Source organism: Cervus elaphus, chromosome 14, assembly GCF_910594005.1.
Source record: "Cervus elaphus chromosome 14, mCerEla1.1, whole genome shotgun sequence".
Lineage (NCBI taxonomy): Eukaryota > Metazoa > Chordata > Mammalia > Artiodactyla > Cervidae > Cervus > Cervus elaphus.
Genome location: NC_057828.1, coordinates 77313646 through 77329899, shown reverse-complemented (window position 1 = coordinate 77329899; position 16254 = coordinate 77313646). Strand labels below are relative to the sequence as shown.

Genomic DNA, 16254 nt, shown 5'->3' with positions numbered 1-16254 from the left:
TATCCATACATGACCACTGGAAAAACCATAGCCTTGACCAGACGGACCTTTGTTGGCAAAGTAATATCTCTGCTTTTTGATATGCTATCTAGGTTGGTCATAACTTTCCTTCCAAGGAGTAAGCGTCTTTTAATTTCATGGCTGCAGTCACCATCCGCAGTGATTTTGGAGCCCCCAAAAATAAAGTCTGACACTGTTTCCACTGTCTTCCCATCTACTTACCATGAGGTGATGGGACCAGATGCCATGATCTTAGTTTTCTGAATGTTAAGCTTTAAGCCAACTTTTTCACTCTCCTCTTTCACTTTCATCAAGAGGCTTTTTAGTTCCTCTTCACTCTCTGCCATAAGGGTGGTGTCATCTGCATATGTGAGGTTATTGATATTTCTCCCGACAATCTTGATTCCAACTTGTACTCTTCCAGCCCAGCGTTTCTCATGATGTACTCTGCATATAAGTTAAATAAACAGGGTGACAATATACAGCCTTGACATACTCCTTTTCCTATTTGGCACCAGTCTGTTGTTCCATGTCCTGTTCTAACTGTTGCTTCCTGACCTGCATACAGATTTCTCAAGAGGCAGATCAGGTGGTCTGGTATTCCCATTTCTTTCAGAATTTTCCACAGTTTATTGTGATCCACACAGTCAAAGATTTTGGCATAGTCAATAAGCAGAAATAGATGTTTTTCTGGAAATCTCTTGCTTTTTTGATGATCCAGTGGATGTTGGCAAGTTGATCTCTGGTTCCTCTGCCTTTTCTAAAACCAGCTTGAACATCTGGAAGTTCTCAGTTCATGTATTGTTGAAGCCTGGCTTGGAGAATTTTGAGCATTACTTTACTAGTGTGTGAGATGAGGGCAATTGTGCAGTCGTTTGAGCATTCTTTGGGATTGCCTTTCTTAGGGATTGGAATGAAAACTGACCTTTTCCAGCCCTGTGGCCACCAGTGAGTTTTCCAAATTTGCTGGCATATTGAGTGCAGCACTTTCACAGCGTCATCTTTCAGGATTTGAAATAGCTCAACTGGAATTCTATCACCTCCACTAGCTTTGTTCATAGTGATGCTTTCTAAGGCCCACTTGACTTCACATTCCAGGATGTCTGGCTCTAGGTGAGTGATCACATCATCGTGATTATCTGGGTCGTGAAGATCTTTTTTGTACAGTTCTTCTGTGTATTCTTGCCACCTCTTCTTAATATCTTCTGCTTCTGTTAGGTCCATACCATCTCTGTCCTTTATCGAACCCATCTTTGCATGAAATGTTCCCTTGGTATCTCTAATTTTCTTGAAGAGATCTCTAGTCTTTCCCATTCTGTTGTTTTCCCCTATTTCTTTGCATTGATAACTGAGGGAGGCTTTCTTATCTTTCCTTGCTATTCTTTGGAACTCTGCATTCAGATGGGAATATCTTTCCTTTTCTCCTTTGCTTTTCACTTCTCCTCTTTTCACAGCTATTTGTAAGGCCTGCTTGGACAACCATTTTGCCTTTTTGCATTTCTTTTCCATGGGGATGGTCTTGATCCCTGTCTCCTGTACAGTGTCACGAACCTCCGTCCATAGTTCGTCAGGCTCTCTGTCTATCAGATCTAGTCCCTTAAATCTATTTCTCACTTCCACTGTACAGGCATAAGGGATTTGATTTAGGTCACACCTGAATGGTCTAGTGCTTTTCCCTACTTTCTTCAGTTTAAGTCTGAATTTGGCAACAAGGAGTTCATGATCTGAGCCACAGTCAGCTCCCGGTCTTGTTTTTGCTGACTGTATAGAGCTTCTCCATCTTTGGCCGAAACGAATATAATCAATCTGATTTCAGTGTTGACCATCTGATGATATCCATGTGTAGAGTCTTCTCTTGTGTTGTTGGAAGAGGGTGTTTGCTATGACGAGTGGGTTCTCTTGGCAAAACTCTATTAGCCTTTGCCCTGCTTCATTCCGTACTCCAAGGCCAAATTTGCCTGTTACTCCAGGTGTTTCTTGACTTCCTACTTTTGCATCCCAGTCCCCTATAATGAAAAGGACGTCTTTTTTGGATGTTAGTTCTAAAAGGTCTTGTAGGTCTTCATAGAACTGTTCAACTTCAGCTTCTTCAGCGTTACTGGTTGGGGCATAGGCTTGGATTACCGTGATATTGAATGGTTTGCCTTGGAAATGAACAGAGATCATTCTGTCATTTTTGACATTAGTTCTCATCAAAAAAAGTTCCTCAGCCCCACCACAAGGCTTCTGTACCTTTTCTGTGCTTCCACGGGGCCTGTGGACCTCCCTCCGTTTCAGCACTTGTGACTGTGCCTCTGTCTGAGACTCTTAGGAGCTGATTGGGATTCAGTAAAACTTGCTTTGTGACCCTATGGACTGCAGCCCACCAGGCTCCTCTGCCCATGGGATTTCCCAGGCAAGAATGCTGGAGTGGGTTGCCATTTCCTTCTCCAGGGTATCTTCCCAACCCAGGGATCCAACCTGGGTCTCCTGCATCATTGCAGGAATTTCTTAAAGTCTAAACGTTTGCCCAAAAATAACCCGCTGCTGTGATGCGCTTTCTCTTTTCCTTCCCCATTTGTCAGGCCAGGTTATGGCTAGGCAATGGCCATCTGGTGGTCTCTGGTGTTTTTATAGCCTTGGAGGCAAAGTAGGGTAACTGCTAGCCTTTGGGTGATCCCATGTGCAAACAGAGACTAATGCTTTCCCCACCTCATTCAGGTATAATGGTGGGTGGAATGGGTCCCTGAAAACGGAGCTTTAGATGACAGTTTCTTTGTAACATGACAAGTTAGTAATTTTCTCTCAGTGGGATCTCGTACACTTATCCCTTAAACTTGATGGAACTGTGCTGAGCAGACCCCCGTGTTGTCGTTTTCCAGGCCAAGAATCACGCAAAGCAGGGGATAAAGGAGGTGAAGAGCAAGCTCAGACACAAGGTGCGTCCAGCGCGTCTCGTTCCACCTGGATTCCTGTGTTAGTGTGAAGCTTATCCTGCACAAATCACACGGGGTTTATGTTTTTAATGACTTTGGAAATGTGCTTAGCCCTTTGTTCAAGGATGCATTTTTCATAACAAGCCCCATGGCAGCTATCTGCCATTCTATACGTACCCCCTGAACAATCTCTTTACCGTTTGCATATTTTATCACAGAGGTGCGGAGGGCTTCAAAGGTGCTTTAACAGGTTGTATGTCTTCATAAAGTTGATTGCCTTGATATCAAAATTGAAATTCTTGCTTCAAGCTGAGACTTTTTTTTTTTTTAATGATGATCTCTGGTGCAGAATTAAGGCAGAAATGTCATCACTGGGCTTTACCAGATCTTTCCAATAGTAGCTACTTTAAATTGAAGCATGTTCTTAATTTACAAAGGAGGTGTATTTGAATCTATGAATGTTGCATATATGTGAATAGGTATAGGTATGTATATATGTGTTTGAGTTGATTACATATTATATTTTTGAAGATTTTATCAGTTATGTTTTGAACTTCTACCTTTGAAGAGAAGAAACTATTTAAAACTTCCATTGTAGTAATGAAGCATGAATGGGCTTCATATAAACTTTATTCAAATTGTTCAAAAAAGTCAGAGATTTTGGGAGTTTTTAATTCATAATATATAAAAATCCATTTTCTTCCTAAATAGCTCTTTTTAAACTTACATTCCAAGTGTTAATTTTGTTATTTGCACCTGTATCAGATACTGTCTATTAATTGGAAAACCTTAGTAATAAAATGAGTACTTTAGAATAACCACTTGTGGATCTGTTTGCGTGTAGGAAAACGAGGATGACTTTGGGACTTGTTCCGGTTCGGTGCAATACACGCCCATTTACACGTTACATGGAGAGAGGGGAGGAAACCTAGCCAGACGGAAGATTTCCCAGGTGAGAGGATTCACCCTCCTGTCTCCCAGAGTCTGATATTATATTGATTTCAGTGATTTCTTCAGGAACAATTTTGGACCCACTGATTTTTTTTTTAATCACATGGTAAGAAATTCTCTGATGATGGTCAGTATGGGCAGGCGGAGTCTGGACAGGTGCACGGGGCCGGTGAGCCCTGGGTCCAGGTGCCAGTCCACGCCATCACTGGGTCATGGCCTCATGGTGAGTGGGGGGAGACAGGGCCCTGTGCGGTTGTGCAGCAGCGGGGGCAGCTTAATGACGGCTTCCTTAACTACAAAATAAGGTGAAGCTCATACATGGGGATCTGACTGCTATAGTACTCTGTAGAAATTAGAACATGGAGTAATGTATGTCTGTCTTTTTCTAAAGTTAGATGTTTTGTTTGCTGTAAGTAGTTTAAAGCTTCTGCTTCCACCTAATGCTACTTCACATACTATCCTAAAGTAGGAATGTGTCCGGGATCAGAGCTGTGTGTGTGTGTCTGATTTCGCATCGCAAGTGTGCTTCTGTAGGATTTTAAGAAGCAGAAATTGCACACACCTCATACTTTAAGTGGTCTTAGAAAACTGCCTTTTGAAAGGAGTTTGTGAGTAGATTAAAGTTAAGAAACCATTGAACTGGAAGCAGCCGCAACGCTTCATCTATCACAGCCACCAGTTTACACACGAGGAAGCTGACGCCGAGTGGTCACGCCGCTTGCCCGACGTGCTGGGCGCCCCCCTCCGTGCGCAGGTGGCTCCCCTGGCCGCACAGACTCGGCGCGGGTCCTGCGTCTTCAGGGACGGGGAAGGGCCGCCAGGCTGTGCTCTAGAACCTCCGCCCTTGTAAAGACGACCCGTTCGGTCAGCCATTCAACAGCTGTTATGTATCAGGTACTTTTCTAGGTATTTTGGAAAAACTTAAAAGTTCTTTGCTTTAAGGGGCTGTTTTTATAACATACAAAATGCCTTCTCTATGATTTATCTGTTTGTTAAGCTTACATTTTCATACGTTAGTCTTGCTCAATTGCAGCGTATTGGCAGTGAATGCTGGTTGTATGACCTGAAGCAAGCCTTTCAGTGAAATAATTATCTCACAAGGGGAAGAGCCTTTTCTGGTTCTCCCTGTTAACTGGAATACATTTATAAACTTGTAAATTAATGGTGGATTTGCAATCAGTTTCTTAATTCTCCCATCATTAGAATGTTCACTTCCCGTTTGTCTGTTCTCAAACTTTGATAGCTTAAAAACTTAACCAAAATGTTTACTGCTTTAATGTTCGAGCACTTAGATCATATGTATATTTATGTGTGCGTGTGTGTGTGTGTATATATGTGTGTGTATGTGTATATATATATATATATATATATATAAAGCATGATAGATAGATTTTTGAATTCTTTGATTTCTTTAGTTATCTATTGGTTGTTTAGTAGCATGTTGTTTAGCCTCCACATGTTTGTGTTTTTTATAGTTTTTTCCTGTAATTTATTTTTAATCTCAACAGTGTTGTGATCAGAAAACATGCTTGATGTGATTTCAGTCGTCTTAACTTTCCCAAGGCCTGCCCTGTGGGCCAGCGCGTGGTCAGTCATAGAGCAGACTGCATCTGCCCTTGAGAAGAACGTGCTTTTGGATGGAATGCTTTTATTTATACTTTAGACCACCTGGTCTAATGCGTCATTTAAGGTTGATTTTCTGCCTGGATGTTCTGCCCATTGATGAAAGTAGGGTGCTGAAGTCCCCCACTATTACTGTGTTACTATTGCTTTCTCCCTTCACGGTTGTTACTATTTTCCTTATATATTGAGGTGCTCCTGCATTGGGTGCATATATATTTACAATTGTTTTATCTCCTTCTTGAATTGATCCCTTGATCATTATGTAGTGTCTTTTTCTTTTTTAAACCTTGCAACTTTAACCTTTTTTTTAACTTTACAACCTTAAACTTTACAACTTTATTTTAAAGTCTATTTTGTCTGATACGAGAATGGCTAATACAGCTTTCTTTCTTTGTTTTTTTTTTTTTTTTTAAAAATATGGAACGCTTCACGAATTTGCGTGTCATCCTTGCACAGGGGCCATGCTAATCTTCTCTGCATCGTTCCAATCCCAGTATATGTGCTGCCGAAGCGAGCACTAATACAGCTTTCTTTATATTTCCATTTGCATGGAATACCTTCTTCCATCCCCTCACTTTCAATCTGTATGTGTCCCTAGGTCTGAGATGAGTGAGTCTCTTGTAGATAGCATATATACAGGTCTTGTGTTTGTATGCGTTCAGCCAGTCCGTGTCTTTTGGTTGGACCATTTGGTCTATTTACAGTTCAGGTAATTATTGATATGTGTCTCCCTATTGCCATTAAGCATTTCAGGTTCGTTTTTGTAGGTCTTTTTCCTTCTCTTCCTCTTTTGTTCTCTTCTCTTGTAGCTTGATGACCACCTTGAGTGTTGCGTTTGGGTTGCTTTTACTTTTTTGTGTGTGTGTATCTATTGTAATTTTGAGGTTTGTTGCTCCCATGAGGTGTTGATATAGCAGTTTATATATGTACAAGGTTGTTTTAAGTTGCTGGTCTTTTACCAGCGTAGAGTACCTTTTGCTTGTCTGTAAAGCTTTGATTTCTCCGTCATCTCTGAATGAGAGCCTTGCTGGGTAGAGTATTCTTGGTTGTAGGTTCTTCGCTTTCATCACTTTAAATATATCGTGCCACTCCCTTCTGGCCTGCAGAGTTTCTCCTAAAACTCAGCTGATAACCTTATGGGAGTTCCTTTGTATATTATTTGCTGGTTTTCCCTTGTTGCTTTTAATATTGTTTTGTCTTTCATTTTTGTAAATTCGATTACTGTGTGTCTCGGCATGTTCATTGGATTTATTCTGCCAGGGACTATGTGCACTTCCTGGACTTTTTGTGAAAAAAATATGGGAATCTTTGTTAACTGTACCATGCTTTAAGATAAAAAGAAAATATTTAAATTGGAGGGATGCCTATCTTAAATAACAATCTTAAATTAAGAAAATTACCTTTAGCTTCTCATATTTAATTTTTTAAATCTTTGGGTTTTTTTAACATGGCATATTTTTATGATAATTTAATTAGAAAATATGTTAATGATTTCTGTTTTTGTTTTCTTTGAATTCCTAGAGACAGTTTCTGATAGAGAAAATTATATTAAGTTATAGAAAACTTTACAGGATAATAAGTTATATTCATTGCATATTTACCTTGAATCGTCATGGCTTTTATCATAGTATCATTACTGCAGTTATCTGATTTCGCTAATTGGCATTTTATGGTTTTCAGGTAGACATGACATGACATGATGACTTTAACAAGAATTAAAAGAAGTAGGGCTTGTTCTTTTAAGAATTATAGTTTTATTTTCCTTCTTGGTGTATAAGAATTTGTTAAGCCAGCATATTTAGATTTATTGTGCAGATGCTGATAACGTCTGAATAACTACCTTTATGAGTGATAAATATGAGTGTCAGGTAATGTGTGCAGCCAGTGTATATATATGTATCTGTCCCATTTTATAAGTAGATACATATATCTCTGTATATGTATTTTCACAGCTAAATTTTTTGAGTTTATATTTCTAAACATTTGCAGCCCAGTATTTATTATAATTTAACCTTTTGATTGTATTTTTCTGTAATTGAAATTTGATTGTTCAGTTTTAGATTCACACACTTAACAAAAGAGGTAAATTTTGAGCCCTTTGGCAGTTTTTTCCCTGGTTACTTTCCCCCCTTACTATTTTTTCCTCATAGCGGCCAGAATGCATGTTTTCTTGCAGTACTGATTTTACTTCTCTGAGCTGATAGTTATAGTGCTCTGAGATGATAGCCAACTTGTGGTCAGCAGCTTATTTATAAAAGCAGACCATGGTACACTCCAGTTGAAACTGTCATCCAGCCCTGGTCTGAATTCTCTGTCTAATCTCATAGCATTAGGAAACACACACAACCACAGGTGGAATAAGACAGCAGCAGAGCGTGTATCATGAGGAGCTTCCTGTTCCTTAGGACAGCCAAGCTCAGGAGCACGTGGGCCCCGGGCAGGATTCGCGTGAGAGGCCTGGGAGAGCGGTCAGGACAGTGCCTGACCCTGCCTCAGTCCCTCTCTGTCTCCATCTCACCCGTTCTGTGCTCTGCCCATTTGATCACCGTGCATTCTGTGGATCAGCTTTCTCAGCTTCTCTGCCCTGTCACTGAGCTTGCAAGCCTTCAGTTCACACAACTACTGGAAATGGACCACAGTTCCCAAGTCCATGTTCTTGTTGAAGAGTGTAATCAAGCGCACGAAGGGCAGGCATTAGGCTTTGGCTCTGTCTACCCTCACTGTTGAGGGATGGGATGGGGGTAGACCATGTTACCAGGGGTGCCGGGAGGGTGTCTGTGAACAGAGAAGGGGTGTTAAGGATTGTGACAGTATCTCAAGGGATTTTCGCTATTTCTAATTGCTTTATAATGCTATTTTCCAAAAAGTCATCTTTACAAAGAAAGAAAAAAGAACCATCTATATTTTGGGGTCGTTAGAGGCTGGATCTTTGTCCCACAAACCCGAGGCTTGGTTAAGGTCAAGGTCAGCCTACCTGATGGGCTGCTGTGGCCTCCATTCTCCCAGGAGACGGGCCACGCACACAAACAAAAGGACCGTAGGGTACAGTATTTGCATTTTGGGCACAGACATCCGGAGGGAGCGGGCACCGTCTGCTGCCTTCTCTTTGTGGTCTGATGTTGCAGAAGCTTCCTCAGTTCACTTTTTGAAGATAATCCAGCCTCATTGATGTAATCAAAATATGATGCAGTATCTCGTGAAAGAGACAGAAAGCTGATGCTAGAATCATGTGTGTGTTACTCTGTGATGATTCCCAAACCATCACCTCTCACTCCCGGCCCTCCAAGTTGTAACATTCAGATCTGAGCTTGTTAAGACTCTCAGTTAAATACAGAAGCAATTCTGAGAATGGTTAGACGTGGTTAAAGAAAGAATCTAGATATAAGTAAATATGTGAGAGACACTAATGTTTATCTCCTTATTTATATTCTACCTATTCCCAACAGTAGATTAACATCTTACAAAGAATCATGGAATAAAGAATTAAAATTCACTTAGATAAGATTCACTGCAGTGACAAAGTGTAGTAGGGAGCTAAGCCCCTTTCCTGTGCTTAGCCTCTGACATGAACAACAGAAAAAAGCCCACAGCTCCCGTGATTCATAACACACACAGGTTTAGAACGCCTTCGAGCAGGCTCACGCCATCTGGGGACCTGGGACCGAATGCTCACAGCGGGGAGGACATACCTGGGGAGCCCGGCATGTTTGGGGAGACAAGGTCCCGTGCAGCCTCGTGATGGGTGGGGCTCAGGCTCATCAGAGCCTCCCTCAGAAACACCTCCCCCCCGCCCAGCTTCCCGGCCTCCGCTTAAAGACACGGAAAGGCTGCAAGCCGAAACACCCTGTTGTAGAACGCACTCTCTCCTCCCTTCTGTGCCACCTCTCTCTCCTGTTAGTCCTGGCCTGTGCCCGGGCTGCCTCTTCCATTTGAGCGTTCACGTGACCAGGTTCTCTTAAGACTGGCTGGGTAGTAAATTCAGGTACCTGAAAGCAAGATTCCCTAGAGACCTGTGGGATTTGGTGATCCAGATAATTTTGATGTTTTTACTACTGTTTCCCAAACCTGAGTTGTTACAGAGTTGAAATAATATTGAAGTGCGCTAGAGCAGCCTTGGAAAACAGGAAGAACAGAAGTGGTTCCTTGGTTAGCAGAATGTGTCTGTGCGTTTGTATGTACAACAGGATTAGTTTAAAACTCCCAACAATCCAAGCAGAGTGGGAACTATTCCCCATGATTTTTCAGATTTAGAAACTGGGAGCAGAGAGGTTAAGAAATGTGCCCAAAGTTCTACAGTATTCAATAGCAGAGTTGTTGTTCTGTTGCTGTCGCGTCTGACTCTTTCCAACCTCACAGACCGCAGCACGCCAGGCTCCCCTGTCCTTCACTGTCTCCCAGAGTGTGCACAAACTCATGTCCGTTGAGTCAGTGATGCCATCCAACCGTCTTGTCCTCTGGATGGGAAAGCAGACGGACTGATTCTGGAGCGTGAGCCCCTGGCCATGCCTCTCCTGCCTTTGCACGGAGAGGTTGCTCGCAGAGGAGGAGCTGTTAGAGACGGGGGTAGAGACCTTCCAGCCAGAAAGACTTGACTCTGAGAAAGGTACTGGCACGGAGCATGGAGCCAAACACAACTCTGCAACTCCATGGACTGCAGTCCGCCAGGCTCCTCTGGCCATGGGCTTCTCCAGGAAGAACGCTGGAGTGAGTTGCCCTTTCCTCCTCCGGGGATCCTCCCACCCAGGGATCCAACCTCTGCCTCTTGCGTCTCCTGATTTAGCAGGTGGATTCTTCCACCATTGCGCCATCTGGGAAGCCCCAAGCCTTAGTTTCTGCATTTGTGAAATGACAGTAATGATACATGCTATCTTCCTAGGATGCTGTGGCCATCATAGATGGTGTATATAGAGTATCTGCCACACAAGAGGCACTGCGCAGTCGGCAGCTGTCCATTCGTACACAGACTTGCTCATTGAGCTTCAGGTCTTTCAGAGAGGTGGTACATCTGACTCTCCTCTCTCGGTTACTCCCAGAGTCACTAACAATCCTGCAGTCACTGTGGACCCTGAGATTGTCTGTCTTCATTCTAACTAGAGATGCCCTTAGATCCCAGTTCATGATTTGGAAAGATACACAGCTTTTTACTTATTTATATATTTTAACCAAGAAATCTCTTGGCTTGTAAGTTCCTAAGACGTTACGTGTCATTTTATTGTCAGATTATCAATACAAAGAATGTGGACCTGACTCGTCCACTCCTAGCCTATTTGCTTATCCATTTGAGAAGTCAGTCTCGACTATATGAAGAACTTCATGTTTCCAGTTTTCTAGCTAGACTTGTGTAACTGCAACTTTATCTTCATCCATTTTTCAGAAGAGGAAAATGAGATTTGGGTCATTTAAATTCTAAGAATGTATTTTAAAGTAAAAAAAAATCAAATTTTATAATCTGTGTGCTGTAGAGAAGAGCAGAAACTGAAAATGTGTGTTGTTTAAAGCTTCTGTTACTTAGCTTAATTTTGAAATGGATTGTGAGTCTGTACCTACTCCCAGCAAACAGTAATTTGTGTGTTGGTCTGCTAATTAGTAGGGTTATTTCCCGTTTTGTTGATGAGGATTAAATAAATGTCAAGGGTACAGCCATGGAGCTCTCCCAATTAGGCTTCCCATTTGTGAAACCCAGCCCTCTTCCCTTTTGTGTGCAGATGACAGTTCGGGCAGCAGCCCCAGCCTAACAGGGCTCCAGGGAGAGCCTCCTCTGGCTTTGCTGAGAACAGGCCCAGTCATGTCCAGGGAGAATACGGCCACAGTCAGGGCGCGGAGCCGCGCTGTTCTTGACTGCAGACCTGCCTCCTTTCATCCGCTTCATTTTAGAACAAAACACTGCAGACTTATCGAACAATGTCTAGGCCAAGTCTGTCATCTACAATTACGTTCTAAAGTGCTGGCTTGTAAAAATGCATTGGAATTTTCTAAGAATGAGAAATTAAGTCATATGCAAAATTTATATGAACCTAAGATACTGCTCCATATTTAATAACATTAGCCATTTTTAACTTCTCCAGTCATCGTAACGTCTGTTGTCTGTGTGCCTCACACACACACACACACACACACACACACACAAGACACCAGCCCAGTGAACGGTGAGCAGGAGTGTTGCTGTGTGACGCCTCAACCTTAACAGATGGATGGCCCTAAGCAAGCAAAACCAGCACAGTAAAATCAAGTGAAAGTGGAGGGTTGAGGCTTTCTGTTGTTCAGCCCCATTAAAACCCTGGCACATGTATCACTCTTAACTATTTCACGTCTGGACCGAGTGGCAATCCCCTCAGGTTTGTTTTCAGCCTATCTAATTAATTTTGTAAGAGCTGCTTGAGGAAATATGAATGGAAGGTTATTTTTGCATTTGTACTATAAGCTGTGTGACTGTTGACAAATACCCACACTTGGAGTGCAGTCAAGACTTAAACCCAAACACAGTGTTTACAAATACAAATACACTCAACCGTCGTAATTCCTCCTAATAGGACCAGCTACTATTAAATTAGCAGCCACTTACTCTGTTTTTCAAATACATTCACAAACAGACTAGTAGTCCGATATAGGAAAAGTTCTTTTGAGTGCAGAAATAAGGAAGATGTTTATGCCATACTATACAGTCTACATGATTTTCCGGGTTTTTTGCCTGTTATATAAGGTGATAACGTACACTTCAAACACAATTGCTGTCTTTTTGAGTCTTTATGTTTTTATTGGTTTGTAAATCTTCCTGGTGGATTTGGAATACAGCGCAGCAGCAGTGAGCCCATTTTATAATTGATGAGTAATGTAACCTCATCTTTAAAGGACGTGCTTAGAAGTTACATATGCCTTTCTGGCCTGTGGAGACTTGCAGGTAAGGCATTTCAAAGCCACATTTCAGTTGAATGGGAATTTAAACCCCCATGTGTAAGCATGTTTTAAATATGAGCAGTCAGGGGGTTTACATCTTACACAGAGTAAATCTCATGTTTTAAAATCCTGCCAATGAAATCGTTTCTGTGAAATTAACAGGAAAAAATAAAAACTTAGATGCTCTTGCTTATTAGTTCCTAAGCTTAATGAATGGTGGGATATCCACACGTAGTAGGGTGTGGCTTATATTGTGTTTATGACACAGTTTTCATCATTGAAATTTAGTAGAACCCAGGGATAAAATCAGTGTAATTACGGACAGTGTCTCTTGCTCAGGTGACATGATAGATTTCAGAAAATGACACACTTGTTGGGATCTTTGGAAAATACAGTCCATTGAATAGCTTTGCTTTATTGGTCAAGAAAGAAATGGCAGAGTCACTGGTTTAGAGGGAAGTAGCCTCTTGCTTCTTATGGGCAAGAAAAAAGAGACTGTAAATCACAATGTGAAGGATAATTGTGACCTCAGGGGAAGGGGGAGGAACTAGGTTGTGGAGGAGGAGGGCCAGATATTTGGAAAAAATACTTAGTATAAATCTTACAAAGAAATAAAATAAGTTTAACCAAGTCATGTTAAGCCAGAAAAACCATTAATTTTTTGTTTTTAGCACTCTGTTTACTTTGGTTCAGTACTGAGAATTCTGTTACTGTGATTAAGCTAAAATGTTGAATTAAAGTGATCAGAAAGGATTAGAGAAGTATTAAAGTCTGAGAGTTTCAAATGATAAAATATTTTTAAAAAATAGCTCAAGTGTGTTTCTACTAAAAGACGCCCATAAGAAGTACTGCCCACATGAATCGTGGCTTAGCAGTCTTTGGCCAAAAGTTACTCTTTCACATAGCATCTATCTGGTCTAGTTTATACTAATGTCACTAATCTATAAAATTGATCGTTTAAGTTCAGTTTGAAAATTTGGGTACCCTATTGTTGATTTAAAGAAAGTTATTTTTCTCTGTTGTTTTCTGTTGAAATAATATTAATTTTGAACATGTCAAATTTGATTACAATTAACATCTGTGCCCCCACCCTCACCCCCAAAACCTCAGTTATGGGTGACAAGGGTGCCCTCTAGTGAGTTCATGTAATATTTTCTTTCCTTGAAGAAGATGGTTGCATAAGACGTAAGTTTATAATTATAAGATTTGCCTCTCTCTTTTGGAGATACAATGGAATACACATTTGAAAATCTTATATTGTCATAAAGTTGTTCAAGAACATTATCCTTTCAAAGAAATAATTCAAAAACCAACTCCTTCTTTCACCAACTGGCCAGGACTTCATTTCTAAAATGAACAATGCCTAGTGTATTATAAAGACTTAGGTGACAGTGTTCCCTGTATTCTATGAGATCTTTTTATGTTAAAATGTACCTTTTTAATGTTATAATTTTACTCTTCAGATTTATTGCCAAAATTGGCTGTGTCACTTATCACAAAGTCTTGAGACAAAAACAAAAATACATAAATTTATCTTGAGCTTAATCTTAAATTGAGCTTCCCTCGTGGCTCAGATGGTAAACAGTCCACCTGCCAATGCAAGAGACGTGGGTTTGATACCTGGGTCAGAGAGATCCCCTGGAGAAGAAAGTGAAATCCCATCCAGTACTCTTGCCTAGAGAATTCCGTGGACAGAGGGTCCTGGTGGGCTACAGTCCACGGGGTCACAGAGGCTGAACGCCACTGAGAGACTAACTCTTTCACTTCCGGGACCATTCTAGACCTCACACCCGTAATCACACCGTTAAAGTTTAACTCTTTCCTTGTGAATCTTTAATTGTTTTAAAGGCTTCTGGTGAAAATGACGACAGCTCTCTATTCCAAATTTTATAGACAGATTCTTATTTTTTTCCTAAGCATCCTGCGATACAGAAATGGTGGTTGACTTCCCATTTTGTGTGTAAGAACCGCTTTTCGGGTTGGTCAGAGATCAGTGTTGGTGTCGATGAAAGGAAAAGCCAGTCTTGTCTTTGTAGGGGTTCCTGCTGTTGCCGGGTGGCATCCCCAGGAGAGAGAGACTGTCGGGAGTGTCAGTAGCTGTGCAGCTTCAGAGTGCTATGGGGCCCGATTATAACTGGAGCTGGGTTTGTGTCCGTTGCACATGGTTCTGTTTCCTGGCGCAGAACATAAAATACTAGTGTAGTAGATGAATCTCTCAACGAGTCACACAACAGGACTCCCTTCTCTCCAAGCTCTTCAGGGCCTTTGCAGCACTCAGTCTAACCCTGGCGATTGTGCTGTGCTCTCATCCCTCTTGGCCTTCGTCAGGCTCTGACATTTGTAAAATAACGCTTTTGAAACCCAGACAGAATTGCAGTTTCTCGTCAGAGTCTTGCCGCCCTCAATACTGAAACCGTTTGGTGACTACACACATCCACGCACATTGATGCTTACTGTGTGCGGATACGGTAACCTGAAAAATATAGTCCAGCTATAGTTACTTTATAAATTAGGTAGTTTATTCCTTCACTATGTACTTTTTACAAACATAGTTTATTAAGCTGGTTGGAGATCAAACATTTCTGCTCATCAGTGCCAAGTTTTTAGCTGCTTCTTCCAGCTATAATCATCATCTTCTCTTCGGCTAGTGAAAGGAATCTAATGCTAAGTCATATTGAAAATAACATGGACTCGCTGTGCGCCAAGAAACCTTTTAAACTGTGGGGCTATTGAACCCCTGTCAGCAAGAGTGAAATTGCAAATAGTTTGCCATTTATCAAAGGATTATTTATTTATTTACTTACTTATTTAGCTTTGAGAATAATGTTTTAATGGTCTTCTACAACCTCTTATTTTTACACTAATCAATAATCTTTCAGAATGGAAAAGTTGCAAAAGCTCTCTCAAAATTTGCCTCTTCAGATATTAAAGAAGATAAAAATAATGAAACAATGTATCTTTAAATACTTAGAGTTAACAAGTTACTTGGTATTTGAACAGTCCTTAAAAGCTGGTCTAATCATTCACAGCTGTATTGCATGTGAACTCAGGAGGAGACCCTCACCCAGTAACCATGGTGGGGAGAGAGGGTGCTTTAGCTGGTGAGGCAATTGGATAGGTTTTCACATCTCTGATCAGCCCTGGAGAGGCGAATTCTAAAGCACTGTGTTTCTAAAAGATTTTGAGACACTATTTTGCCAAACTGAACTTCGTAAAGAAAGTCAGAACCATCTGAAGGAACTTGCTGACATCAGTAAAAGGACTTCTGTCCCAGGGTCTGTTCTGAGTTCAAATTATTCTGTCTCTGAAATCTAATGTGATGATTTCTTTGGTCTAATTCCAGAGTGGTCCTCAACTTAGTAACGATGTTAGTTAAAATAAGCGCCCGCGGATGCAGTTAGTACTGTAGTGTGGGCCAGGTGTGGGCAGCACCCTTGGGGCGTGTGTGTCACACTCAGGTCCACAGAAAGCAGCCTGAGTACCTGCGCTGGCTGCCTTACAGCCTCCCAAGTCCTGGGCTGCTTCTGAGCACGGCCGCGTGCTCGGCCTGGGGCACCAGCCTCCTCTGACCACCTGTAAGTGACCGTCATCGACCAGCTCAGACAGACGCTCCTTCACCGGCCTGTGTACTCCTCCTGTTCACGCCTTAACATCACGCTCCTCACTGACGAGGAAGACCCCATGTGGGAGTGTTGAGGTCTGAAGTTCTGGAGTATCACAAACCTGGACCAGGAAACCAGCCTGGCCTCTCACGTGGCACTTGAACTTGAGCCACTTTCCTACCCTCTTCTAGCCTCTTAGCCTTAAGGTCCATGCAACGAAGCTACTTCTGTTCATCCCTGCACAGATCCCCTGCAGAAAATTCCAGTTA

At 41.7% G+C, this 16254-nt stretch overlaps 1 protein-coding gene and 1 non-coding gene across 4 annotated transcripts in view; one reads left to right on the top strand and one right to left on the bottom strand.

Moving 5' to 3' along the window:
- DENND1B (DENN domain containing 1B) overlaps positions 1–16254 on the top strand; it is a 278593-nt gene that overhangs the window by 237389 nt on the left and 24950 nt on the right. For all 3 annotated transcript variants that reach the window (XM_043922760.1, XM_043922761.1, XM_043922759.1), the window contains 2 exons: positions 2862–2918; positions 3760–3867. In XM_043922760.1, coding sequence (XP_043778695.1) covers positions 2862–2918; positions 3760–3867 — 165 coding nt within the window. The remainder of the gene's footprint in view (positions 1–2861; positions 2919–3759; positions 3868–16254) is intronic.
- LOC122708350 lies at positions 5901–6007 on the bottom strand. The gene has a single exon (XR_006345137.1). It is a non-coding gene; the product is annotated as a U6 spliceosomal RNA (small nuclear RNA).